At 44.2% G+C, this 26,310-nt stretch overlaps 3 protein-coding genes across 10 annotated transcripts in view; 1 reads left to right on the forward strand and 2 right to left on the reverse strand.

The window, feature by feature from the left end:
- Window positions 1-3,052, forward strand: part of rabgap1l (RAB GTPase activating protein 1-like) — a 92,367-nt gene extending 89,315 nt beyond the window's left edge. For 3 of the 4 annotated variants that reach the window (XM_026147220.1, XM_026147221.1, XM_026147222.1), the window contains 2 exons: window positions 182-382; window positions 777-3,052. In XM_026147220.1, the coding sequence (XP_026003005.1) occupies window positions 182-382; window positions 777-932 (357 nt within the window). In that variant the 3' untranslated portion in view covers window positions 933-3,052. The remainder of the gene's footprint in view (window positions 1-181; window positions 383-776) is intronic. The other variant, XR_003270114.1, reaches the window with a different exon arrangement.
- Window positions 3,053-3,881: 829 nt separating this feature from the next.
- LOC113009109 (interferon-induced protein 44-like) lies at window positions 3,882-11,293 on the reverse strand. Of its 4 annotated transcripts, none has more exons than XM_026147223.1 (9): window positions 10,764-11,293; window positions 8,556-9,072; window positions 8,107-8,155; window positions 7,752-7,947; window positions 7,525-7,677; window positions 7,265-7,436; window positions 5,953-6,053; window positions 5,665-5,855; window positions 3,882-4,235 (listed from the first exon to the last, which is right to left on the reverse strand). In XM_026147223.1, the coding sequence occupies exons 2-9, from the start codon at window positions 9,025-9,027 to the stop codon at window positions 4,136-4,138; spliced, it is 1,434 nt and encodes a 477-aa protein (XP_026003008.1). In that variant the 5' UTR covers window positions 9,028-9,072; window positions 10,764-11,293; the 3' UTR covers window positions 3,882-4,135. The 4 variants fall into 4 exon arrangements, with proteins under 4 accessions (XP_026003008.1, XP_026003009.1, XP_026003010.1 ...); XM_026147224.1 differs by having other exon boundaries at window positions 10,752-11,293; XM_026147225.1 differs by having other exon boundaries at window positions 10,716-11,293.
- A 4,971-nt stretch (window positions 11,294-16,264) lies between these two features.
- braf (B-Raf proto-oncogene, serine/threonine kinase) overlaps window positions 16,265-26,310 on the reverse strand; it is a 34,749-nt gene continuing 24,703 nt past the window's right edge. For both annotated transcript variants that reach the window (XM_026146376.1, XM_026146377.1), the window contains 10 exons: window positions 25,244-25,380; window positions 25,048-25,165; window positions 24,569-24,653; window positions 24,265-24,441; window positions 24,134-24,180; window positions 23,565-23,683; window positions 23,113-23,244; window positions 22,058-22,192; window positions 21,374-21,527; window positions 16,265-19,823 (listed from right to left, as the gene is read on the reverse strand). In XM_026146376.1, the coding sequence (XP_026002161.1) occupies window positions 19,801-19,823; window positions 21,374-21,527; window positions 22,058-22,192; window positions 23,113-23,244; window positions 23,565-23,683; window positions 24,134-24,180; window positions 24,265-24,441; window positions 24,569-24,653; window positions 25,048-25,165; window positions 25,244-25,380 (1,127 nt within the window). In that variant the 3' untranslated portion in view covers window positions 16,265-19,800. The remainder of the gene's footprint in view (window positions 19,824-21,373; window positions 21,528-22,057; window positions 22,193-23,112; window positions 23,245-23,564; window positions 23,684-24,133; window positions 24,181-24,264; window positions 24,442-24,568; window positions 24,654-25,047; window positions 25,166-25,243; window positions 25,381-26,310) is intronic.

The raw sequence follows: 26,310 nt of genomic DNA on the forward strand, positions 1-26,310 counted from the left end.
GGTACCGCCTCGGGCCTGGATAAATGATACGGTGCAACATCACATCGTGGTAATCAGGATGCTGTACGGGACATAGAGCAGCAGGCCTTTCTTCACATAGACTCGGCCTCACCTCCTTTTTTTTAACCATAATTTTAAAGTTGTTGCGGTAAACCTGTGTGTTTTTATCCCCCTCATGCAGAACAAAGTGATGGGCTGTCAGAACTGCAGGGACCTGTTTAGCTCAGTCGGGTCCCTCCAGACTTCGTCTCCTGGTGGTGACAGAACGTCTTCAGAGCCACACGACGAGGAGAAGGACGGACTGAAGGAGCAGCTGAGACAGCTGGAGCTGGAGCTGGCGCAGACCAAACTGCAGCTGGTGGAGGCAAAGTGCCGCATTCAGGTCAGCAGGTGTTAACGGCATCTAGTGTTTTCAGGGAGGCATGCCAAGCACGTGATCAGAGCTGTAAAGACATTCAGCTAAAACACACGTGTTGCTGATGATCTGATTGGCTGTTGGATCACGTGCACAGAACACTGAACAGCAGCAGCAGGAAATTTACTGTATGCACTTCAACTTCCTGCATCTGTTTTCTGCCTCTGCTGTGGCAAATAACGACTGTCAGCTTAATAACATAAAACAGCAGCACGTACAGAAGCATGGAGCCCACTGCAGGCCACCATGTGACCCTTTGTAAGGAGTGAAGCGTTGTAGAGTATTAAAGCACAGCGATGTGACACAGTGATAAACCTGCTCGTGCTCTCATTAATGACTGAATCCTTCTGTGGCTCTGCAGGAGCTCGAGCATCAGCGGGGAGTTCTGATGACCGAGATTCAAGCCAATAAGAACTCTTGGTTCAGCAAGACTCTGGGGTCCCTGAAGAGCTCTGCGTCCTCTTCCTCCAGCTCCACATCCCAGACCCCGTCCTCTCCGAAGGAAGGCACTGCCTAGATCAAGCTCCTTCGCCCTCCCTCGCCCTGCAGGATGCACACTAGAGCTGAGGAACACAAGCCGAAGAAGCAAGAAGCGCAAAAATGCAGTATTCCTTTTTCAGTAGGCGGAAACAGGGAGCTTCCTGGACCGCAAATAGCCCAAAACTGTGGGAAGAACCAGGCGGGGGGACTGAATGAACCATCTGCCTGAGTTTGAGGGAAATATGAACCTTCTCCACTTCACAGTGGATCAGAGCAGACGGGGCGAAGAAGTTCAGTGCTGGAACCTGGTTGGGTCTCTTCGCTCCACCTTGTGGCCAGATGGCGCTATTGCAGCAATATTGTGTGAAGTTTCCTGGTAGCTTGAAAGTAAAGCGGAGTTCAACACCTGTGTTGTGATCACAGGCGTCTCATACGTTTAATCCTCAGTGCAGATGTAGCCCACACGTGCTCTGAGAAAGGAATACTGCATACAAGTGAGATAATACGAAACTTGTATTTCTTTATATTAATGTAACGTAAACAATGTTGTCTTATAAATATGTATAACTGATTAGTAATTTTTTTTTAATAATCTTGTACAGAAAAAACACACGAGGCAAAGTTCTTAAATTTCTTTTCTACTCTTTGAATGTCATCTCTTCAGATGTTGAGGTAAGCACAGTGTGTGATCGATGTGGTGGAGTCCAAACGCTGACGGGCCAAAGTGACAGCCGCCAGTTTCTGTTCCCCTCTAACTCCGTTTTTATGGTCAAGACTTTGTAATCTTTCTTGGTTTTAATTTCTAAATCGAGTTTTATTTTCTCGTGTTTGCAGATCAAGCTTTTTTTTAGATATCTGTGATGGTGACAGCAGTGGCCTCTGATTCTGTTATTTTATAAATATAAAACTGATAATACGACGCGTTTGAGACATATTAGCTGCATGTTTTTAGCTGGAGATGTCACAGGCTGCGTTCTTATGAAAATCTTTAACCTCAAACATTAATAAGTAGGATTAATGCGTACTTATTGCAGTATTGCTCCACTACGGTTAAATAGACCAGTTGCACAAAGGTGCCAACGCCCTCGTCCTTTGTTGATGGATCATTATTTTTACACATCATCGCCATGTTGATCCCTTGGTCCATAAATGAGTGTTGGCTCTGAAGCTCCACGGTAACGCTCCACGGTAACGCTCCACGGTAACGCTCCACTGTGAGCCATTCATGTATGTTTAAATAGTCACGTGCGTCTACTTTATGAGACGAACAGCAGATGGCGCCAAATTCAAACGAGCTGCTTCTTTGATTTCAGAGGACAGAAATAAAAATTGCTGTAAAATTAGCCAAAACAAAATGTTTTGCGTGTTGGTGCTCGTTTAGCAGATATAAGCTGCGGTGCGGTGCCAACTCCCCTGCTTTACTCTTTGGTTGACACTAACATCAGCCTTTGGACTCGGACCAATCCCACGTGTACTTTATGTGTGTGAATGTGTGTGTTCTGCACTGTTATTCAAGTGGTTCAAGTCGATGTTCCTCGTTCACGTGGCTGCCTTTTCTGTTAATGACTGAAGCGATCGACTGTTTGAACTGTCTGACAGCGTCAGCTGTGCCATAAGAGCCTCTCCTCTGCTCCCTTCTTGTAGTCGTCCTAACGATCTCTGCCCATATCGCTGAACAACCTTTTTGCTGGACTTCATTTTCAGCTCCGCATTTCACACATTTCCTCCAGGAGCCTCACGAATCGAGGGCCGTCCTCTCGCTGGAGGGAATGCTTCAAAATCATGAAACGGGAGAAAACAGAAGCCGACTGATCATCACTGAATTCCAGGTGTTGTGCTTTTCCAGGACATTCCTCTTCACTGCGTCATTCTTGTTGTACAAAGCGGTTTAATGTCGGAGAGAGCTCCCCGTCTATTATGTGCACTAACGCAACACTGATATTTGAAACACTATTTCAACGTGTGTTTGTTTGAACGTTTGTAGCTGATGATTATTGATGCTGTTGCACAAGCAGGCGCTGAGTCGGGTTACAGGTGTGTGGTTTACAGGTGGCTGTAGCACCACAGTCCTGTTACACTGGGAGGGAGGGACTCCAGCGCCGTTTGCTGTACAGTAACTGTCTGAGCTGCATTAATAAATTTCAGTTTTTCTCTTTGTTTGTGCACTTTGAGATTTTATAGGAAAGGAGGATACTGACACTGACACCACGTGCACACACACACGTGCAGGTATTAGCAGGTAAATGCAGACATGCAACGTTTTCCCGTTATAAGTAATGTAGACTCACAAAACTTCGTATTGTTCCAAAGTCATGTGAGCAACTACTTGTGTATTCCCAAACATGGTGCATGCTGGCTCACTTATTCAAACTAAACTTTTGGCATTTGCACCAATCAGTGTTCAGACACAGATTTCACCTCCGAGGATTTGAAATCATCAAATCAGACTTTCAGCTGAAATTTAAGGAATTTTACAAAACTGACTGTTTATAAATTGCAGCCATTTTTATCTTTGTGATCTCCTGACAAATTAAACAGACAAAATATCTGTTTGGTGCCTTTTCACTGCTTTTCCTTCTATGACACCCAAAAAAAGACCCTGATGCAAAAAGTGGGTTTGATGACAGAATTATTTCTATGATTTAGAAAAACATCACAAACAATGGATGAAGAGAGTTTACAGGTTATGGTAAATGGTAAATGGCCTGTATTTATATAGCGCTTTACTCAGCAGAGAGTCTGAAGCCCAAATGCAACATTTGATGGCCGTGGGTTTTAGACTTTAGGCAGGTACCGGTTTATTCAAATGATCCTCATATTTAAAATGATGTAACTTTGTCCTTGTAAGTCATAAGTGGTCAGTTACCAGTCAGAGAACATATAAGACCTAACCGAATATAAACTTAATGAAATTTCTATTTAAAAAAACAAGTGTATCATCACCACAGAGTTCACGGGGAAACTGTGCGACTCACGACAACGAAGCCAAAATGCTCAACAACCTTTATTGTTGCAGATCCGAAAGGCATAGCTGGAGGCATACAGCAGCAACATGACTATAATGAACCAGAACAGTGCAAAACTGAAGCATCTAAACCACACGAACAACCATGAAGTAGAAATAGGAAACAAAACAAAGCATAAACAAAATGACGACGCTGCATTTACATGTGACACCATCATCCTGGCTTTTTGAACATCGAATCGAAAGAGTTCCCACGATCACCACGTAGTGACGTGTTATTGTGGACCTGTCCGGCCGGAGGCTCCATCCGACATCATCCATGTCAGGAGGTTCGGGTCTGTCCCAGCTGTCATGGGGCGAGAGGCGGGGCACGCCCTGGTGGAACCACAGATTAATATCATGACTTGATCTGTTGCCAGTAGGTATGATTTTGCACTCATATACATGACAGCATTGGGGTGCAGTTATAACAGGCTGCCGAATAAAAACTATCTGCCGTCTCGTCCTTCCATGAATCCGTACCTTGGTACCCGATGTCGCGTGAACTTACACCGCCTGCTCCAGAGGCGTGTAGTCTTATCACTACGCTATCCAGCAGCTCGTGGCTCCCTGTCGGGAAATTGAACCCCCGGTTCAACTGCCAGTGCAGATATGCAGGTACCAAGACTCGGCCTCTTAACAACTGCATTCATCACATTTGAGATGTGTAACACGTTTCATTGTCTTTTAAGCTTTTTGTGGACCAAAGCGACAACTTTTGTTGCGTTGCCACCAGAGTGCGCTGCTGAATAAAACCTCAGTTGATGCATCAACGTGTGAGGAGGAGTACATCAAATATACCAATAGGTGGCGCTCTAAGTGTCCAGGCATGTGTTCAGGACTCATCAACCAGGAAGTCTAGGCCAGATTGGACTTTGTGTATCTGACTTACAGTAATTTTGTGCTTCATTGTAAAACGTCGAAGTTTGATTACAAACAACAAGCCGCAAACTCTGCGACAAACATCAGGATCAGAAACCAGAGTTTGCTGCAGGTCTGTGAACAGGTTTGTGTCATTTTTGCAAACACATTTTTTAAATATAATTATATTACACAGTAAAGTGTGAAACGTCACACACAGTATCACACTCGAGCTCTTTCGCCTTAGACTGTAACTCACTCTTCCACAGATGCTCGTAGAGGCAGGCTGCAGATGCTTGATTTTAAACACCTGCATTCAAAGATTAAGAGCTTTGGTCCAACACGTGTGTTTGTATAGCGCAGCAGACAAAAACTGAAGGGAGTGCTGGAAAGTTATGTTAACACAAGTCAACAGCAAAGTACAACTGTTCTGATAAGATGTTTTAAAAGTGTAATAATGTTATTTTCTTGTGAAAAATCACAAAATAATATTTTAAATTGTCAGATCTGTCAGCGTCGCATGAGCCCACTAAATAAGCCAAGCAACTTTGTCTTCTTCCAAACAGGAATGCATATTGTAACTACACCCTTGATGTCATTGTTTTCTTCTGATTTTCTGTGTAATTCTGTCACACAAGTACAATGTAAATGTAAAATATTTAGTGGAATCTGGTGAGATGAAATTTACTTGATTGGTTTAGAATCAGCTGATAGAATTGCTCCAAGTATTTAAGTAAATACATGTTTGATGTTTTTATGTTAGTTTAATGAAAAAGATTTCTTCATGAAAAGCAAAAATAGCAAGAAGCTTTCTTCCCGCCTTCCCAGTAACCCTGGTAACACAGTAAACTAGCACTGTGCAGGGTCACCTGGAGGTAAATGAACCATCTTAAATTCTTCTTACTCTTTGGTTTGCATGTTGCTCATTCGGTCACTGAGCTCGTCAAAGTAATTATCAACAAAGCGAAGCATCTGAATGATGGCGCTGAGCAACAAGATGTCACAGTCGGTGTCCACCTCCAACTCCTCGCTGTAATTCTTCACTGGAATGATGCAGGACAACGGCACGCCGAGCCGGGAGCTGACCTCCTGCATCTGTATCACAGTGTACAAGAAAAGGCTCATCCTACCATGTTCAAAGTTATTTGTATTTACTAAAAAAGGTTTGTTTTCCCTGTAGAACCATCCTCACCATCTCCTTAATGTAGCCACTCTTGTAAATGTTTCTCACGTCCTCTTTCACCAGTGGGCAGGCTTCATCTACTTTAGTGAGGAGCACCAGCTGAGGAATGCCTGGAAACAAATGAGCAGGAAGCTCATTTCCAAAATGCCACAGATTCTGACACAGTGAGTCCTCACAGTATCATTATAATAGAATCTCATCTCTCTGGTGAGGAGGGAGGATGCACCAGTGTGTGCACTGTGGGTATACGTGTTCATGGTTGTGTGCTTAGTGACAGTTCAGAGGACCTGGAGTCTTTGGATGGGAACGCTCTCATCTGGGGGGGAAAGTGTGACTGAGAGGAATGACCTTCCAGATCTGAACCCAAAGAGTGCTCTGCTTCTATAGACTTCTATACTAATCATAGTTTGTCCATAACAAATACAGGTAAGTTATTCCTACGGTACTTGGCACCAACGTTCCCTCTAATGTTTCATGTGTCTGAGCGAACGCACAAACTCCCTGAGCGGTACCACTGTGAGCGACAGCAGACGTGTGCACTGTGGTCACGCCAGCATCCAATCCATCCAAGTTACATGTTTATTAAAATAATCAAATTACAGCATTTATGTTAGACTACTTTTAATTAACTGCTTTGGCCCACTTACAACGAAAATTAAAAATAAAGTCTTGTTCATGACCTGTGCAGCATGTTAACACTATTATTAACTAACCCCTAACCCTTTATAACAGAGTGTGACTTAAAAATATGCAGGACTCATTTCTACTGGGTGGGAAGATCTGACAAGCCGGAACATGCCCGTTTAATTTATCAAGGTTTGCTCCACAGTCTCAGCGCAGAGCTGCGTTCATCAACAATCGCACATCCGAATATTGGTCTTTTTAAAATCTTGATGTAACTGTGAGACCATTTATTCTCCTCGTTGAAACAAATGGACGGTTTCAACAGAAACAACTGGAAACAGTTTTGGTGATTTTCAGTGTAAAATATCTGGTTTAGGTTTACAACAAAAGCTATAAAAAGGGTTGAATTTCAATTCAGTCTTGTTTATGTATTTATTATTTAATCTATATTATAAGGTAAAGACTCATCCTATACCTAACTATCCAAGTCAAAGTTTATTTGAAGAAAGCACCATCTCTGCGTGAAAGGGGCGTGTTTATGGCAGAAAGGAGGCGGGACTCCCAGCGGCTGATTGGTGGCTGACAGTCGGCCTGCTGACCTCTGGCTGAAAGTAGCAGCTTTGAGTGGCTGTATCTGTATGTTGTGTTGAGATTCAGAAGGAAAACAGCTGTAATGACGGCACTCGGCTCTACTGACCCATTAAGTTGACCTTTCTGCGGATGGCGTCCAGTTTCTCCTCCAGCCCCGTGGGCATGATGGAGATCTTACAGCTATCAATGACATAAACCACGCAGTGGATCTTGTCTTTGAGTCTAGGAGACTTGTGATAGCCGTGGGCCTCAGGATGCAGAGGAGCTGAAGGGTTGAACTAGAGGAGGAACGGAGACACGGTTAGAGCCGACAGCTGACAAATCTCTGTTTCATACATTCAGTGTCCTGCTGATGTAATGCAGCACCTGATAACAGTCTGGCAGGTGACCTTTGAGGATGCTGTTCAGGTCATCGATGTCAAGCCCCGCCCCTTTGCTCTCCTCCAGCCCCATGGTATCGCACAAGATTATCGGCAGAGGTTTCCCTTCACGCCCGGCTTTCACAGAGTACGAGCGAAACTGTTGGACACAAAGCGATTAGAGCACAGCGCACAGAAAGGGGGCCGCTGAAACCACTCACAATAATCAATCACCTGTGTGGTGAGGCTGGTGGAGGAGGAGCCAGATATGGCCTGGCTGGTGACGTGGCCTCTGAATACAGAGTTGACAGAGTTAAAGAAGCTGGACTTTCCAGCTCCGACTGGTCCGATGAGCAAAACCCGAGCCTGGGTCACAGAGCTGACTGTGGGTTTGTAGCTCTTAATGCTCTCAATCAGCCCCGCCCTCTTCCTGCACAAACGAGGAGATGGAGAACTTTTGCAGCAACTGTAATATGTGTCAGTAAATATAATATCATATCATTGCAGCCAACTGATTAACATATTCCTCCAGCTGTTTGTAGATCAGTGTGCTGTACAAGAGTCAGGACTGTGGCTCCGTCACACTTACTCAGACTCCCACACTATCGTCCTCCATGGCCTCTCAAGTTCAGAGCTTTCTGTTCAAGAGCAAAAACACAGCAGGACATCAGTGCTGCAGTCGCTCACCCGGCTCACGATCCATCACAGAACCGTAAATGTGACCTTGAATGCAGTTTGGGGCAAATGTTTGCAGGTTTCCTTAAAATTCAACTGATACTCTTGAATATTGTGGACAGATCAAAGATGGACCCCACTGCCGTGCAATAAACTCATCAGTATTTTGGTTGGATGAGCTTGTGATGAAATCTATTTTCTTAACCACGTGTTCAATTTAGGGTGGAGGGGGTGGAGGGAATGATTAAAGGCCTGTTAGAGGGCAAGAATATAACGTGTGATACCTGTTATTGTTATTATAACTAAAAGTTATTTTATGTCTGGGATCAATTATGCAGACAGCCGGTAACCTAGTGGACCTACCCTCCACTTGGTAGACTTCACACTCCGTCAGGTTGAGATCATTGCCATGCATCTCTGCAGCAGTGAAGTTGTAATAATTTCCTGGACTGCTGTACGCTACTGGCTTGCTTCCATGGACAAGAACCAGTGCTTCTCCAAAATAAGGTCCAGAGTTTCCGATCATTTTCACTGCATTTCCAGGACCAGTGACGGGATACTTGAGGAGCTGCTCTCCAGTGAAGGTAAAAAGAAAAGCTTTATCATCATTCACAAACCCTCCAGACTGATTAAAGGGTTGTTTGGTGTAGCCTCCAAACACAAAACCAGAGTTGTTGTAGCCCACGGACACAGTGGGAGAGCGGTGGTCACATTGTTGGTGAAATGCTGCACCGGTGAAGCCGTGGACGCTGGCCTTGTACAGCAGCTGCAGCCTGACTCTCCCCAGCTCAGAGCAGATGGCTCTCTGCCTGCTTTTGGTTAGCTTGGCATTCATGATGGAAAAAGGATCTTCTGAGCTGAGTCAGTTATACTGTTTAATCTGTGGAGTCAATGAAAACACATCCACAGTCACTGCATTGAGTCATATTTCCATAATTAAAAACAAAGTGCAGTTTCTTTGCCTCATTCCTTGTAAATAGCACCACAACAGTTCATTTGCCTCAGAGCTATTTAATAATGTCCTTCTTAGGTCTCAGTGTAGTGCACTGAATCAAATTCACACATAAAGACTTTTAATTATCTGCATTTTGTCTTTATCATCAAAATTGTTTGATAATTTCACACTTCAAGAATCCATTTTCTGTTAGTATGTTTCATTATTTTATTTTAAATATATATTTTTGAGACTGTTATTGGTTTTTAATCGAGTTTAAACCAAACCACTCCACTGGCTTTAGCTACATTCTGGACCGTGCTTCCGGAATGCAGTAGCCAGCGAGCTGATTGGAGACCGTAACAGCCAATCAGAATTATTGCATCCAAGTCTGTGATTGGTGGGTTTTGTGGCACACTTCTAAGGGTGTACAGAGAGCTGAGACACACTGAGAGCAGGTCTGCAGATGTCTGTGAGCACAGAGATCTGAGCGAGCGCGGCTGTTATTGTGCGTGGATGTGGATAATAGCAAACAGTGAAATGCATTTCTCTCACGCAGGAATGAATTTTGTTCGCTCAAATTAAACTAAAATAAATTTCTTCTCAAAATGCAACATTTGCGCTTGCATTTTTTTTAACGTGCGCTCGGAATAGAGGCACAAAAATACCGCCATGGTTACAGCACGTGTGTCCAGCTCTTATCGGTTCTTTCGATCAAAGTCAGACTAAAGTTTATTTTGCCAAAACTGATCGCTTGCATTTAAACTGCTTTAAATAACTTGTTGGTGTATAATATGTGAAACGCGGCTCAAGTCATCTTGAGCCACAAACAACATTCCTGTAACAAGGTAAAGTTTTTGGCCGTGACTTTAATGTTTCCTTTATTTATCCAGTAAAAGAAAAAACCTCGTTGACATTAAAATGTCTTTTTAAAAAAGGTCACCTGGGCACGAGGACAGCAGAAACACAAATATTACAATGGTCCGGTAAACATACTTTAAGCGGACACAAAGGACCGGATTGGTTATAATGTAGGCACAATAACACAGAGTCATTAAGATGCTTGAAAAACGGTTAATTTGTAAAATTGTATGTATAACCTTTTGTAAACTCTGCTCATTGACCAACGTAAAGATGTTACACATGAAAACACACGGAGACCTTGGAAATCAGTTTTTGGCGCAACACCGGAGCTGAAAAAACAAAAACATCGCTCACTCGTTTCTGTGATGTTGATTCCGAAAGTTCAAATATGTGAAAATACATTTTGCTTTAGTTTGTTAAACAAGCAAATCTGAATGGTCACTTTGGAGAAGATGATCGATTTAGAGAAAGACTGAAAAAAGAAACCAGGCGAACACCACAGTGGCGTCACAGGCACAACCCTGCAGTCTGATTTCCTGACAAGAGTGAACCACACCCAGCTCACTAACTGCACCAAATGTGATTTAACAGATTTATGTGGCATTTTATTATCGAAACGACGTCTCCGTTAGATTAACTTACACTAACGAAACTTTCTTACAGTTCTCTGTTTTTTGTTGTTGTTTTGCAATAAAGAAAAAACAAACAAACATTCAAAATCTTACATGCAAATTTAAAAAACGGCCGCAGCTCTTTCTTACTTCCAGTCTTACCTCCTGGTCCAGACAGATGAGGGAGCGTGAGCAGTTGTCGCAGATGTCGCTGTGGACAGATGTGAAGTACAGATGTGAGAAGCAGTCTGCCGCCGGAAATGAAACTGGAAGCATTTCGCAGACTGTGGGCTTACCGGTGGTTTCTAGTGTTCAAAAGTAGAATGGGAGGCAGAGCCTTCAGCTTTCAGGGGCCTCGTCTCGAAACCAGCTCGTAGTTTGGATTCGATAAACACAAAGACTTCTCTAGTTTAAAGATCAGGGTTAAAGCATTAGGCTGGGTCCGCTGACCCTGAACCCTCCCTTAGTTATGCTTCAGTGGGTCGAGGCTGCGGGGGGATTCCCACAAGTGTTTCTTCTTCACTCACTTTGTGTTTGTTAGGTTAGGTTTGACTTTGTTAGTCAAAGTCAAATTTATTTATACAGCACATTTAAAACAACAACGTTTGACCAAAGGTCTGTACATTTAAGATAATCAAAAGAGATAAAAACAAAGGAAGACATGACGAAATTTAAGAAAAGAAGCATAAAATGAGAAGATTTGAGTAAGAAATAAGGCAGCATATATTTTAAGTCTGTGGAAAGATGTCATGGTTGGTTTGCAAGCTGTTTTGTAATTTCTTTATTTAGAATGACATCTTTCCACAGACTTAAAATATAAACGTACTATCAATTACAACCTAGTGGCAATTTCGGCTTCCTTTTACATCATCTTTATGATTCAATTCTGTCATAATCAATTGAGTCTGATTTTGCTTTTCAAAATGAAAACCCAATATGTGTTGAAACAGCAATTTTCATTTTTAAAACATTCTGAAATAATTGAAAGAGTATATCACATATGGACAAATTCGACGGGCCATTAATTTGAAAGGCGAAATCAGACCAACATGAAATTTACATGGTTTTACTGTCGGGTTGGATACTGCTGATCTAAAGTGGAATTATCCTGTGGAAACAGCAATTTTCACTTTTAGAGCATTTTGAAATCTTTAAAAGAGTAGGTCGTATCTTGGCAATTTGAAAAGTCTTTTATTTTGGAAGGCATAATCAGAATGACTTGATATTGATATGGTAACATCGTGAGGTTGTATACTGTTGACCTAAAGTGAAATTATCCTGTGGAAACAGCAAAATTCTTTTTAAGAACATTTTGAAATCGTTAAAAAAGTAGGCCGTATATGCTCAATTTGAAAGGGCATTTATTTTGGAAGGCATAATCAGAATGACTTGATATTGATATGGTGTCACTGTGGGGCTGTATACTGTTGATCTAAGGTGGAATTACCCTGTGGAAACAGGAATTTTCCATTTTAGAGCATTTTGAAATTGTTCCAGGATCAAGTCAGATATGGGCAGTTTGAAAATGCTTTTATTTTTGAAAGCAAAATCAGAATGACTTGATATTGATATGGTAACATCGTGAGGTTGTATAATGTTGAACTAAAGTGAAATTATCCTGTGGAAACAGCAAAATTCTGTTTAAGAACATTTTGAAATCGTCAAAAAAGTAGGCCGTATATGCTCAATTTGAAAGGGCATTTATTTTGGAAGGCATAATCAGAATGACTTGATATTGATATGGTATCACTGTGGGGCTGTATACTGTTGATCTAAGGTGGAATTACCCTGTGGAAACAGGAAATTTCCTTTTTAGAGCATTTTGAAATCACTGAAAGGTAGGTCAACTATGGACAATTTGAAAAGTCTTTTATTTTGGAAGGCATAATCAGAATGACTTGATATTGATATGGTGTCACTGTGGGGCTGTATACTGTTGATCTAAGGTGGAATTACCCTGTGGAAACAGGAATGTGCCATTTTAGAGCATTTTGAAATTGTTCCAGGAGCAAGTCAGATATGGGCAGTTTGAAAATGCTTTTATTTTTTAAAGCAATATCAGAATGTCTTGATATTGATATGGTAACATCGTGAGGTTGTATACTGTTGATCTGGAGTGGAATTACCCTGTGGAAACAGGAAATTTCCATTTTAAAACATTTTGAAATCACTGAAAGTTAGGTTAATTATGGACAATTTAAAAAGGCTTTTATTTTGGAAGGCATAATCAGAATGACTTGATATTGATATGGTATCACTGTGGGGCTGTATACTGTTGATCTAAGGTGGAATTACCCTGTGGAAACAAGAATTTTTCATTTTAGAGCATTTTGAATCGTTAGAAGATTAAGTCAATTATGGACAATTTCAAAGGGCCATTACTATGAAAGGCAAAATCAGACTGACTTGATATTGATATGGTATCACTGTAAAAAGACTGTGGTTGGAAAGTGTTGATATAAAGTTCAAATAGTATTTGGAAATACGACTTTTGCTTTTAAGAGCATTATTAAGTCATTGAAAGAGTAGTTCAAAAATGAAGATTCACAGGGCTTTTACTTTGAAATCCAAAATAAGATGGCCTTGATAGTGACAGGGCACAATTAGGGTACAAGGCTGTGTCATATAGATCTAACATTAGAATTTGTAAAAAAAAAAAAAAAGCCTAAATTATATGTTATTATGTTCTTAACATATCTGTTAATTCACTCGAAGTTGGCTTTTATTTTGAAATCCGGTTTCCACATCCATTCCCGTAATACTTTGAATACACAGGGAACGTAAAATCAACTGGAGGCTGGCTTGACTGCAAGTCTCGAATTGGAGGCTGGCTTGACACCAGTAATGGGAGGCAGAGCCTTCAGCTTTCAGGGGCCTCGTCTCGAAACCAGCTCGTAGTTTGGATTCGATAAACACAAAGACTTCTCTAGTTTAAAGATCAGGGTTAAAGCATTAGGCTGGGTCCGCTGACCCTGAACCCTCCCTTAGTTATGCTTCAGTGGGTCGAGGCTGCGGGGGGATTCCCACAAGTGTTTCTTCTTCACTCACTTTGTGTTTGTTAGGTTAGGTTTGACTTTGTTAGTCAAAGTCAAATTTATTTATACAGCACATTTAAAACAACAACGTTTGACCAAAGGTCTGTACATTTAAGATAATCAAAAGAGATAAAAACAAAGGAAGACATGACGAAATTTAAGAAAAGAAGCATAAAATGAGAAGATTTGAGTAAGAAATAAGGCAAATAAAAGTAGAACAAACTCATTCTGATTGAAAAGCTGAAAAATAAAAGTGGGTTTTCAGACGGGCTGTGAAAGTGTCCAATGTTGGGGAGGTCCTGAGGTCACAGCAAAGGCTCCGTGCTTTAATCTGGACCTCGGGACAGCTAGGAGCATTTGATCTGCAGACCTCAGTGACCTCAGGAGTGCACCAATTCAAAAGATCAGAAAGGTATGAGGTTGCAGCGCCTTAAAAATGAATAACAAAATCTTAAAATCAATTTGAAAACTAACTGGCAGCCAGTGTGAGGATGCTGGTGCAGGAGATGTGGCCAGTCAGTAACTGTGCTGCAGCGTTTTGGACCAGCTGCAGTCGGCTAACTGATGACAGAGTAAAGACAAAGGTTGAGGAGAGATGAAATGAAGGCATCTCTCAAAGTCTCTGAAACAGAGGAACGGCTTCACTTTTGCAGCTGATTCATCATTGAACAACTTGATGTCCGGGACAAGTTTGTTCAGAAGAGCGCCGGGATTAGTCATCGGTGATGCAGCCATGCAGCTTTGGAATTTCACCACCCAATCAGCAGCTTCCCTTAGTTGTCAGCTATCTGTACTTCTCAGGGGCAGGACTTGACTTGGGTTCCTGCTCTGTGGCACCACACATCTGGAGGTAATGAGCTCCTCTCAACTGCTGTCACTACTGAAGGTGGTGGTTTGTCTTCAGTCAGTGTTAGCGACAGTTTGGAAACACTGACAAAAGGACAGGAGGCGGAGCTGAAGATGTTATGAGCGAGCAGGATGGGCAGGATTAGAAATGAGTACGTCAAAGGAACCGCTCAGGCTGGGCAGGCAGGAGACAAAGTTAGGCTGAGGTGGTTCTGACATGTGACAGGAGGTAAGGTGGATAAGAAGATATGTATTGTGCAGGTACTGGGAGGAAAAGGGGGAAGATCTCAGAGGTTTATGGAGGGAAGAGTGAAGTGGACGTGCAGGGGGTTGGAGGGAAGAGAATCACTTTTATGGACACAGATACGAGTCGTGGTCACTGGCCGGCGATGCGCGACACACTGTTGTTCTACGACGTTTACAAGAAAGGCAATCGGAGAATACCCCATCAGCTCGAACCCCTCCCTCCATCTTTTCTAACATTCACACATTAGTATCTTGCCCAAGGATAAGGCATGCAGACTGGAATCAAACCCCCAACCTTCCAATTATTAACGCCCTGTTCTTCCTCCTGAACTGCAGTCACTCCTAACTCTGTTGACACATTTCTTCTTTCGACTGCTCCCACTGAGGCTCACCACAGCACATCATGAGCGCTCACTGTCCCAGTATGAGTCCCAGTATCCTCCACAGTCCCACCAACATGTCACTGGATCCATGAACTTTCCTCCAGAGCTGAACTGACTGAAACGAACCATTTTTATCATTTTGTGCTTTGTCTTTTGTTCTTTTTTTAATACACTCACCAACAGATTTGTTATGTACACCTGTTAATGCAAGTTTCTACAGCAGGCGTGTCCAACTCCTGCAGGTTTTAGATCTCACCCTGAGTCAACACACACACATTCCCAGGCCTCTGGAGAACATCAGGACATGTTGAGGAGGTCATGTAGCCATTTGAATCAGCTGACACATCTAAACCCTGCAGGACGCCGGCCCTCGAGGCCTGGAGTTGATCTAATGAGTCTATCGGCAGCAAAACAATCGTGATCTCAAACTTGTTTCATTAACATGACCGTGAGGTCACTGTACTCAGACGGCCCTCACGGTCACCAGCAGTCACTGGGATGTGGTGGAACAACAAAAGGGGGTTAAACCTGGAACCGGCTGCACTCTGCATGAACACCGTCACCTGGTTGCACTCCTCTCTGCCTGAAGAATTGCAACATAATATTAATCCTACATTCATGAAAAGATGTAGCATTACTCACAATGTTGAGTAATGAGACTGAGATTTTTCAGCACCTTTCTTTTGTAAAACACACCACAGCACACAGACGGTGTATTTTCTTTTGTTGCTCAAAGCATCAAAACGTAGAAGTAATTATTCTGCAGAAAAATGTTCATCAGGGTTTTATGGATCCATGTTAGTGATGCAGACGTTTAAGGTCGAGCTCAGGCACGGGGATGTATCGTAGAGTCGTGGCCTTCTGAGAACCGCGCTCACTGCCCATATTTATTGTGTATTAAACATATTAACTGAAACTGAAGGCGGAGCTTTAGGAAAAGGGTTGAATCATTTTGAACAAGTGATTTCTCAGAGATGCAGCTGCTGGCTGAGGCTCCAAGCTTTCATTCATGTGCATTTATGGACTTCACAGGTCAAGTAACGCATTGATGAAAGCTTATTATGATTTGGTATTGATCTCTGTGGGATGTACAGTCATGGTCACGCTGCCACCTTGTGGATGTCACAGCACATCACACACACAGAGAACCAGGTAAAGTTTTCATGCATTTCTTTAATATATCAGTTTTTTATATTCACAACAAATACATTAAGCTCTTTCTCTGTATGATACACCCTTAAATATTTTTACACTCAAACATTTGTTTGCCTATGAAAATGTCTTTTAATCTTTGTGACTTTATTTTGAACGTGTTGTACTTTGTTTGTACAGTTGTTGTCTCCATGCCTCCTAGCAAACTGACAGTATTTCCTTTGTACAATATTTACAGGTGAAAAAACCAAACAAATCTAAAGTTTTACATGATAGTACTCGGTTGAAAGGAATTGTTGGGTCTAAGGTGCAGGCAAGGAGTGAGGGAGGGAATGTTTAAGAAGAAAGGAACGTGAAAGTAGAAGAAGGCGGCTAACGGAAAGCGCTGCACGAGACGCAGAGTCCAGTGTTTGCTCCTGCAGGATCTATGAAGCTAGAGCAGATGTACATGGTGTTCCTATAGAAAATAACCATCTCCAAGGAAAACCAACGGCGCACTCTTGAAAAACACGTCAATTTCCTTCCTTGAATTCAATCACGTGAGCCGATCCCAGCTCTGCAGGCGGCAGGAAGGAGGATGTTAACACTGCCTGTGGAAGGCGGCTGTGTGCTCGGTGCGGTGAGGCTAAGCTCAGGTGCTGCATCACTCGGTCTTCATCAGCATCTCCATGGCCCGATGTCTCTGGTGCTTTAAGTCGTGAACTCAGAACTTTTCCATCCAAACTTTGGACAGTTTTACTTCTGTGTGACCGAATAAGACCGTGAGATGCAGCTCCTGTGCATCATGTGAACAAGACGAGTGGAAAGTTGTAAAAAGTCTGATGTTGGGATTTTAGTGCCTCCGTAAGAAATGTAGGACTGTGGAAGCGAAGTAACTCTTTAGCTTATGTAACGCGACGCACGAGACTCAAAGGCAACCACTGGACTCTACCCGTCCACGTCTCTGTGCAGCGTGACGAAGCTTCAAACTGATAACTGGAGCATTCAGACGGACCTCGTCCTGCTCTGTGGGTACCCGAGTTTGGTTTCACTGACAGCAGAGCTTCTTCATCATCTTCACGACTCTGTCAGCAGTGATCGCTCTGGTGACACAATCACCTGCACAGGACACTTTAAAGAGTCCTCTGGAGAAAATGGCAGCTGTGGGCAAAGCTTGAGGGAGCCGTGGGTAGCAGCAAAGCCTCCCAGTGACAGGACGATATGTCATTTATTAAAAAGGCCAACATGACCTCTACATTTCATCTGTAAAAGCGGCAGACGGAGGCGGGTAAATAAACGCTTGTTACTGATCGACGATTGGTTCTGGGCTTCTGGAAGTTTTGAGCGCCGGACACTGAATTTGAACCTTTCAATCAAACAGTTTCTCGCTCCGAGATGTGACGCTGGACGACACCGTGCATGCGCAGAGCTGTCAGAAGAATTCTGTAATCCTTGAATTGATGACGTAACTACAACAGACAAATGCTGTGTGCAGCGATGCATCCTGTTCCTGCAGCTTTGGCTGACGTGTTAGCAAACAGCCACGTCCAGGGTAACCAGGCAAGAAAAGCTTTCACTTTTATCAGATCAAGTCTTTCAATTCGTCTGCCGTCACCGGCTCTTCGCTCACGTTTAGTCCGTGCCCGACTTTACTAAAGGCAGCGTCCAGCTAGTCGAAGTGGTGACAACAACGCGGTCTCTCTGTAATAAACTGGGAAACAAACAAAGCCCACGCCTGCAGCCGTACAAAAACAGACAGCAGATCGCGACGCCGACAGCCGGTGGACATTTGTACTCTCGCAGACTCCACGACCCCCTCGGCTGTGTGCCACTCACGTGGAGTACGACCCCAGCTGTGGGCTGAAGCCTGGCAGGTTCTCTTTTTCTGCAGATACTTTGAATCTAACGTTTGTTGGCTACGTGACAGCGCCGGTTTAGTTCGATTTTCTAAAGCTGATCATCTCACGATGCGGCGACTGAAACAACGTTAAAAATACAAACTCACTGGAAAGGAAGCCATGGAGGTGACGGGGAACGTCCGTTTCCATCATTCGTGATAGAAAGACACACGTGGATGCGAAGACCCGCCCTGTCGGCGCTCGGTCTGACACGTCAACTAGCTGCGCGCTCTCAGTCCACGAGGTGAGGCCAGGAGCCTCGTCAGGGCGGTACGCCGGCAGGTCTGCAGGCTCGTCACGCGGTCCTCGAATGAATATTTACAGTCCTGCACCTGCGGAGGGCAGCTTCACTGGAAGTCTGAGCCATCTGCTCGCTTCTTCAATTACAAACAAAGAAACAAAAACAAAAAGGCGAGTCGCTCGGTCGCTTCAATCCATCAAAGTGCAAATATGAGTCACATGACGAAAACAAGGGTTGTAAAAAAAAAAATAAAAGCCTGAAAATAAACCCATAAAAAAGTCACATAAATAAGTCAGTATGTGCAGGCCTGCCTGTACAGGAAGAAGGCAAACAAAGAGCAGAACAGATCTAAACCTGGAATAACATGAAAGTACAGAGAATGTAAAAGGCGGGATTAAAGGACATTTCCAGAACTGTCAAAGCCGCAGAACTCTTGATCAACAGCCGGTAACACGTCTGTGTAAGTGCAACGTTGAAGCTTTGTGGTCCCACAGGAAGAGAAGAAAGCAACGCCACAACGTGCACGCAGTGTGAAAATCAATCTGTGAAAACGATGAGAAGCAAAGAAACCCCACGAGCAGGTCCAGCTGAAACCTTCAGCTGTCTGTGACCTGATGTTACCTTGGAGACAATCATTTCTGCTGCTTGTCACATGACCACAATATCCTTTGAAAGGGGGAAAGCTTTTAAAGTGGAGAACATGGTTGAGGTGCAGATCTTTTGCTGTCCTGCCATTAAACCCAGAGAGAGCCTCGCTGGCAGAGAGCAGCTGCCATGTTGGAGACAAACTCCATAAACACCGAAAACAAAAGACGGCTAAAAGATCCAAGACAGAAAGTATTCCCAGCAGCTGCTAGCTAAAATGGAAAACACAAATGGAAAAAATACAAACAGATTTCTCTTTCAAGTCATCGTCCTTCAGAATCCTTCTCCTCCAGCCCATCCCAGGGAAGCGCCAACGCCTTCCAGCAGCTGACGGCGTGAAGCCTCCTCTCGGTCCGCAGGCCCGTTCTCTGCTCAGCAGCACGGCTAACGCCCAGCTCCTCCTCACCGGCACAACAGCGACCGGACAACTCGCATCCAAAGCTCTCCTTTAAATGGTTTTCCTCTGTGGGTCAACTTGGATCCATCAGGCAAGGCGATTACTTCCACGTCTTCCTCAAAGCGGTTTGGTACGGATATCTTTGTCTTCGCTTTGTTGTTGTTCCGTCGTTCCTGATTAGTTTGTGTGTGTTGCTGCCGTCTGCCCAATGGACGGCTTCTTGTTAGTGAGGCTGCCTTCTTCGAGGTGACGGAGGAAGAAAACGGCGCATTGGTTTTTTCCTTTTTCTTTTTTTTCCCAGTAATGAATGAATCCACCGCAGGGACACAAGACTGTTGAGGAGTGACGAGGGATGGACTGCTGGTATCTGCCGCCATTTATTTAAATGCTGAAAACTCCCCTGAAAAGATAAAGAAACAAAGACAGACGGTGTGTGGACAGCAGTGTCAAGTTTCAGGTGGAAATATGAAGTTAGCGCGTTTCCAGTGAAGTTTACTTTATGAAACAACACTCATCCAGTGACAAAGGCCCGATACAAGTGTGGGAAATATAAGGACTACTGCACCGATGCAAGTACCAAAGTACCACGAGCGAGGGCCTCAAGAAAACCTTCTATTCTTTTTATTTGTTTTTATGCACAAATCTGAGAATATCCAACAACTTTAACACTTAAAGGGAAAATAACTCCTGACACTCTGTCACACAAATAACAACACCTGATCTGGTCTTTAAGTCTGACGTCACTAGCTGTGTTTGGGTCTAAACTCCGCTGCAGGTCCCAAAGTCAAACGATCACTATGGCATTACTGAGAGTTGAAAAACTGTCTAAAGTCTTTCATCTTTAATAAAATGATCAGCGTTCTGCTCTACCAGGTGTAACAACTGAGTTTAACATCCAGGCATCCATGAAAACAGAATTTATGACATTTAACAGAGTTAGAAGTTAGAAGCTAGCGAGCTAACTCCCTGCTATCTAAATATAATATAGCATGTCCTGACTGCGGGGTTTTGGAAACAAATTCAAACGTACAGCTCTGTTATCACTTCCAGCATAAATGAAGACAGTAAACTAAACAGCAGTGACGTTTGTAGGGTTACTGAAGTTTGGCTAGCTGCTATATAATGATGTGCTACGTGACCGCTAGCGACACAGCTATGTTAGCATAATATAAACAAGCTAACTTTTTTTCCACTCGATAAAAGTTAACGTGAGTGTTCTCGGTGGTCAGGAACAAATGTAATCGCATGGCAGGATGCTGTAAAAGGACCAAACTTCAGCCAGGAGAACAACTGAGATAATCCATCCACAATCTGTTAAATGTAATAACTTCTGTTTTCATGGATGCCTGGATGTTAAACTTAATTGTTACACCTGGTAAAGCAGCAACGCTGATCATTTTATTACAGATGGAAGAATTTAGACAGTTTTTAACTCTCAGTGATGCCGCAGTGTTCGTTTAACTTTGGGACCTGAAGATAATGGAGTTTAGGACCCAGATTCCTCTGCGAGGTTCCTGACTACAGTAGCTGTAACGCTCCAACAATCCATCAGGCGCTGCGGCTTCGTAGCTACCAAAGTCGTACTAAAACATTTTGACAGATTTTTGAGCGCCGTGTACCTCATAAAATCGGTTCGAGGTCAGTAAACACAACCAGAATTCATACATAAGGCGCACATTCGATTTTTGAGAAATTAAAGGATTTTAAGTGCACCTCATAGTGCCGAGAATACGGTAAGTGGAAATTCAGTTCCAAGAAATATTCTGCAAGCCAACACACTGAAAGATGAGATGTGATGCACTAAGCATGGTTTGGGGATAAGGCACATTCATTAGAGGTAGTTATGGTGTATGTGATGAAAAAGCTACACTACCACTTCCTGTTACTGTCAGCTCCAGATTTCGCCGCTCCAGATGCTGAGAAGCGATGTTCCCAAGAAAAATAACTCACCGTAACCGCCGGCCTGGATGGGGGTTTTAGGTGAGGCGCAGGCATACAAACTGAAGTCCTCTGTCTGAAAACCAGCTCGGTTTAACGAAGGCTCTGAGGCGCTGCGGTGGATTTTGGGTAACGAGCGAGCCAGCAGCTCAATGGATGCCAAAATCTGAAGAAATACACAACAAAGCCACAGGGGTCGTTAGTTAGGATCGTATGATCACCATTCCCTCACAACACAAGAAACGAGCGACTACATCAGCTCAGCTGCTTTCTGTGGTTGCAGCTGCTTGCTGAGGCCATCGGTGGCAACGCAACAACTGTCAGAAAGAAGGAAGTAAAGAAATCCAAAATGCTGCAAATTAGGGAGTAAGGGCGAACGCTCACTCTGCACCAAACTCAGAGCTTCCACCCTGAAACGATCCATGTCTGTTTGCTGCCACTAGCTGAAGGGCTTTGGAGGTGAACACCAGGACAGCAAGAGTCGGATTTGATGGAGAGAAACGTCACTAAACTGTTGTTAAATAACAAATATTAAGACCATTAGAGTTTAAAGAGAAGCTGGGATGTGATGAGTGTGAGAGTCTCTTGTCTCCGTGTCTCAGCGATTTTTGAAAGGGTTTGGGAAAAAAAAGAAAAAGAGTTTACTGTAAATATTATTTCCTCTCAATGTATAAAAGCGTCAGTGTGGGCTCTCACCTGAGGGAAGAGAGGCCGCTCCTCTCTCTTCTTCTTCAGGCAGTCAGCCATCAGCCTCTTCATGGCCTTTGGACAGTTGCTGCGGACCTTGCTGAGGTCAGGGGACAGGTAACCTCGTCCCACCATGAATATGATCTATGGAACAGAAAGAACGAGTCGTGAAACAAACTTCTGAGCTCTGCTCCCTCATCATTAATGACAAATCAAAGATCTGCAGCTCATTCCAAGTGTTTTTGGCATTTGTTCAAATTTGGTCTCAAACTTTAAATATGAGGTCCAAAGACAAAATGCGTCAGCCAGCTCTGCAACATCGACACAGCTAAAGAGGATCACAGAACTCTTTGGATATGGAAAACCTCCTGGTGCCTGAAAACACGGTGCAGCAGAAAGATGGGAAACAAATATGGAGAAAGAAAGCAACAGCTCACGATTCAACGTGTAACACATCACCTGCTGAGACCATGTGACGGTACGTGCATGCACATGAAGTGTGAAGTGCACAGGACTTTACTCTGCTCAGCTTCAGCCGAATGTGAGACCGGGCAAACAGCGCCTCACAGTGGATGGATAGTGAACCAAAGACAAACCCAGCTAAAGGCCTGGCAGAGCATCTCACCCATTCAACAGCAAACACCATTTATATTCCAAACATTATTAAAATGACGTTCAGTCCAATTTATTTTCAGCCTCTGAAAATGGAAACTTTGAATAAAACTGGCTGAAATTCCCCAAACATGAAACATCTGGGGTTCAATCCCTCCTTCTGCACGCCCAATATCCTCGGGCAAGATAACAACCCCAAGTAGAAAGCACACGCGTAGAGAGAAAAGTACTTTTATCAATGGATGAATGAGGCATGGTGTGTAACGTGCTCAGAGTAGAAAACCCGACAGAAGAGCCATTTAACATGTTAATGCCACACTGGGGGAAATGCACCTGTTAAAGCAGCAAAAACATGGTTCAGTCTGACTGCTGAACCAGAGGTAAAACGGGGCGGAGTCTGGAGTATCTGTTAGAGCGAGTGCAGCAGTGGGGCCGCGATCACATCCACTCACCTGGTCTCTGTTGTTGATGTTGGAGTAGGGCAGCGCTCCTGACATCAGCTCGTAGAGTACGATGCCAAAGGCGTACACGTCCGACTGGAAGCTGTAGGGGTTCTTGTCCTGCAGCCGGATTACCTCTGGAGCCTGACGAAGCACAAGTTACACCGACCGTCAATAATTCATTGCTTGTTCAGTTGAACTGAAAGGAAACGTCTACAAAGACTCAAATCAATATTATGGCAATGAAAGGGGGGCGCTTCTTTTTCATATTCTCTGCAATACTCTGTTCCCCCACACAGGGTGAGAATGGGCTGATCTGCATTTCTGATCACTTCTGCGTTCTCACTCTTGCTGTATTAGCCTCAGCACGCCTGGTTTAACGCATGAGCACATTTAGAGAGCACACATCAGATGGAAAGAATGACAGGAAAACAAAAAGTGTCTCGTAGGACACGAACACCGACCATCCAAAGAATAGAGCCTGAAAGCTGTTCAAACTGGTGGGAGCCACTCCAGCGGGACTTCACCGTAGCCAGACCAAAGTCCCCGATCTTCACTGTTAGGTCCTCATGGAGGAAAATATCTGGGACAACGGGTCAAGGAAACACTCTGAGCTCCTTCATATTCCAAGTATGGATTTTCCATTTTGATCCTTCATGAAATGACAAAAAACCAAAACACTGACGTGACAATAACGACACACATGCTGGATGCTACAATCCAGCGAATCAATAAGCAGCGTTTCTTCTTCAGTTCCAGATGTTCTGTATCGTGTGTCTTGCAGTGTTGTAGTATTACGCAGTATTGGACAATCACTGCATTCTGATCCCATCACTTTGGTGGATGAACGGTAATAATATCATATTTGATATATTGGTGCCTCTGTCTGGGCCGGGGTCGTGGGAAGGTCCATACCTGCTGTAAGGTGTGCTCTTCTTATTTTCCCCTGAAACGAAGCATTTCTTGGTCCTGCTTACGCTCCTGTAGCACCAAGTCCAGCTTATCACCCGATGACTTTGATTCAAAAGGATACTGTTGCTCTTCAGATCTCTGTGTATGATGGACTTGGCATGCAGGTAACTGAAGGTGAAGAGCAAAGCGTCATTAGAGCGACGGCGCTCGTTGTGGAATTTGACAGCGCTCGATGTTTGAAAGGTTACTCACTCCATGCCCTGAGCGGTCTGTCGGGCTATGTCGATCAGTTTGATCATCTCGAACTTGGTCTCGATGATGTGCAGGTGGTGGTACAGACTGGAGCCTTCACACCACTGGGTCACGATGGCCAGCTGGGGCTTGGTGGTGTAGCCCATGAAGAGCAAGATGTTCACGTGACGCGTTTTCCTGGTGCAAACACACAACGTGTTCAAATTACAGCAGGTTTACACTGATGACGCAGGCTGCATCAGTAAGGTGACGTTCTGCAGCGCGCAGCAGCGCGCTGGTGCACAAAGGAGAAGGCGGGGCTTACCTGAGGACTCCCACTTCATTCTTGAATGCCTGAAGCTGCTGTGGCGTGGGAGCGGTGACATTCAGCATCTTCACTGCCACATCACCTGAGAGCCCGGGGACAAAATGATTAAAGATGACGCTAATTTACTAACTGCTGAGATTTAACAAGGAAAAGCTAACGCACGAAGCTCTAATCTGCTTTATTTACTCCAAATCTTTTTCAATTAAAACTAATTTCATTTTTATCTGTGGCGAGCAGGTTTATCCAGTTTGTTCACCCCGAGCTGATGGAAACTGTTCTATCCCAGAAAGAGCGCCGACTCAAGCTCGTCCCTGACCTTAACCCGCTTGCTGGTCCTGCAGGACTAACTGATGCAGGAAGCGGCGTGTACACGCTGCTCATCAAAGTATGAACACGATCAGCAGGCAGGCTGCGGCATGTAGACGGCGCTCTGTAAGTGTCTTTGCGTGGGGTGTGACGGCGCGGCGCAGTCTTACCGTGCCACTTTCCCTTGAAGACAGTTCCAAAAGATCCAGAGCCTATCCTCTGACCCAGAGTAATCTGACCTTCCGGGATTTCCCAGTCATCACTGGAGTCCCGCCTCCCCAGGGTTTTCTGTCATACAGGACACTCGATCAGCACGAGCACACAATGAGACGCAGCACAACGCTAGCATCTGCGGACGCCACTCACCATCTTATTGCGGTCCTCGGACGAGGAGGACGATTTGCGCTCCCTCTGCGGGCACGGCGACTTCTGTGGGACCTTGACGTTGGTCAGAGAGCCAGGCAGAGAGGCGGGAGGCGTGGCCGACAGACCTGTGGTCGAACCTAGAGAAGAAGATAAAGAGTAGTGAAAGGTAAAGGTCTGGAAGTGAGGGACTTGTCAAAAACAGAGAAGGCAGGAAGGGAAAAAGAGAGAGAGAGACTGAGGCTTCAGCATCAGTGTGTGTGTGTGTCTGTGTGTGTCTGTCTGTGTGTGTGTCTGTGTGTGTGTGTGTGTGTGTGTCTGTGTGTGTGTGTGTGTGTGTGTGTCTGTGTGTGTCTGTGTGTGTCTGTCTGTGTGTGTGTGTCTGTGTGTCTGTCTGTCTGTGTGTGTCTGTGTGTCTGTCTGTCTGTGTGTGTGTGTGTCTGTGTGTGTGTCTGTGTGTCTGTCTGTCTGTGTGTGTCTGTGTGTCTGTCTGTCTGTGTGTCTGTGTGTCTGTCTGTCTGTGTGTGTCTGTGTGTCTGTCTGTCTGTGTGTGTCTGTCTGTGTGTGTGTGTCTGTGTGTCTGTCTGTCTGTGTGTGTCTGTGTGTCTGTCTGTCTGTGTGTGTGTGTGTCTGTGTGTGTGTGTCTGTGTGTCTGTCTGTCTGTGTGTGTCTGTGTGTCTGTCTGTCTGTGTGTCTGTGTGTCTGTCTGTCTGTGTGTGTCTGTGTGTCTGTCTGTCTGTGTGTGTGTGTCTGTGTGTGTGTGTGTCTGTGTGTGTGTGTGTCTGTCTGTGTGTGTGTGTCTGTGTGTGTGTGTGTGTGTGTGTGTGTGTGTGTGTGTGTGTGTGTGTGTGTGTGTGTGTGTGTGTGTGTGTGTGTGTGTCTGTCTGTCTGTGTCTGTCTGTGTGTCTGTGTGTGTGTGTGTGTCTGTGTGTCTGTGTGTCTGTGTGTCTGTGTCTGTGTGTGTGTGTCTGTGTGTGTGTGTGTCTGTGTGTGTGTGTGTGTCTGTGTGTGTGTGTGTGTCTGTGTGTGTGTGTCTGTGTGTGTGTGTGTGTGTCTGTGTGTGTGTGTGT

The sequence above is a fragment of the Astatotilapia calliptera genome, chromosome 17 (assembly GCF_900246225.1).
Source record: "Astatotilapia calliptera chromosome 17, fAstCal1.2, whole genome shotgun sequence".
Lineage (NCBI taxonomy): Eukaryota > Metazoa > Chordata > Actinopteri > Cichliformes > Cichlidae > Astatotilapia > Astatotilapia calliptera.